Genomic DNA, 1,384 nt, shown 5'->3' on the forward strand with positions numbered 1-1,384 from the left:
GTTTCATTCATGTTTTACTAGTAAATACAATAGGAGCTATTCTCTCCTTTTACCTGCCAGTGATCATAATGCTCTGTATCTACCTAAAGATTTTCCTTGTGGCACAGAGACAGGCACGCAGCATCCAGAACACAAAGTCTGGAGCAACTGTTAGTAAGATGGAGAAAAAGGCTACAATAACTTTGGCTATCATTATGGGAGTCTTTCTGATGTGCTGGACTCCTTTGTTTTTCTTTATGACTCTGAATGTTTTTAGTATTGATACTGTTTCACTTTTAATGTTGGAATCTCTGAACTGGCTTGCACTCTCCAATTCAATGCTCAATCCTTTTATTTATGCTTTCTTTTACAGCTGGTTCAGATCAGCTTTCAGGATGATCATTTCTGGGAAAATATTTAAAGGTGATTTTGCTGGCTCAAAACTACTTTGACATATTCTCTGGAGTGCTGAAAATAAATCTGTCCATCACTATGTTAGGCTGACATTTGTTTAACTGTACACTAAATTCTACTGGCCACCAGATTTCCACATTTTGTAATTGAACCGAAAAAAAAAAAAAAAAAAGTAAATTAAATGTAAAATAATATGGACTTTTCTTGGCTTTGTTTTAACTTGCCCTTGGCACCAACTTAACTGTCCACCAACTCAAGTACAAAACTCACTGAACACTTTGTGGTCTGTATGTCCCTTTGGAACAGCAGCTGTTATTAGCCTGTCATCACACAATAGTGGTTGGAGTTGCTATGTATGAAAGGTTATTAATTCCTTGGTTACTCAAAACATACTGGATGGATGTTTTTATCCATTATTTTTTTCACAGTTAAACTAAATTAAATTTCCCAAATATTTAATTAGACCCTTGTGACCTGGCCCCTTAAGCGTTGCAGGTGACTCTTGTCTTTGTCTAAATAGTCACAATAAAGCAGTAACATTATCAGCTTATATTATATCTTACATGAGAAGCCAAACTCTAGTACTTTGTGTACAAAGCGTAAACTAATTCATAATTGCAATGAACCTTTGACAGGACTCTCAAAAAAGACCCTCAAAAGGCTTTAGCTTGTTGTAAATTAATCTGACAGTTCTCACAAGGACTAAAGACTCTCCTTCATAAGTTCTTTTTTTAACTTTAGAAAGGAACCTGAAATGCCACGTTGTATGAAAATGTGATATAAATGAAGTTGCATTGCCTCACAAGACAGGGAGAAGTTATATCTAAGTTATATCTATCACAGGCCAGTAGTTAGAAGGCAGCATGTGTTATGGTATGATATTGAGTGTGAATAAAATGCATTGGGTTTAGACTTTCTCTTATTTGGCATTTACTGTAGAGGAGAGAGAGAGTAAGATTAAAGCTTAATTTATGCCAAAACCCAATTGCTA

At 35.3% G+C, this 1,384-nt stretch overlaps 1 protein-coding gene across 1 annotated transcript; it reads left to right on the forward strand.

Moving 5' to 3' along the window:
• Positions 1–20: 20 nt before the first annotated feature.
• On the forward strand, positions 21–402 carry LOC121939561 (trace amine-associated receptor 1-like; the record flags this gene model as incomplete). The annotated part of the gene is made up of 2 exons (XM_042482566.1): positions 21–136; positions 257–402. Coding segments are annotated over 2 exons (262 nt in total), but the record flags the coding sequence as incomplete, so codon positions are not given.
• Positions 403–1,384: the final 982 nt, after the last annotated feature.

Source organism: Plectropomus leopardus, unplaced genomic scaffold, assembly GCF_008729295.1.
Source record: "Plectropomus leopardus isolate mb unplaced genomic scaffold, YSFRI_Pleo_2.0 unplaced_scaffold5061, whole genome shotgun sequence".
Classification (NCBI taxonomy): Eukaryota; Metazoa; Chordata; class Actinopteri; order Perciformes; family Serranidae; genus Plectropomus; species Plectropomus leopardus.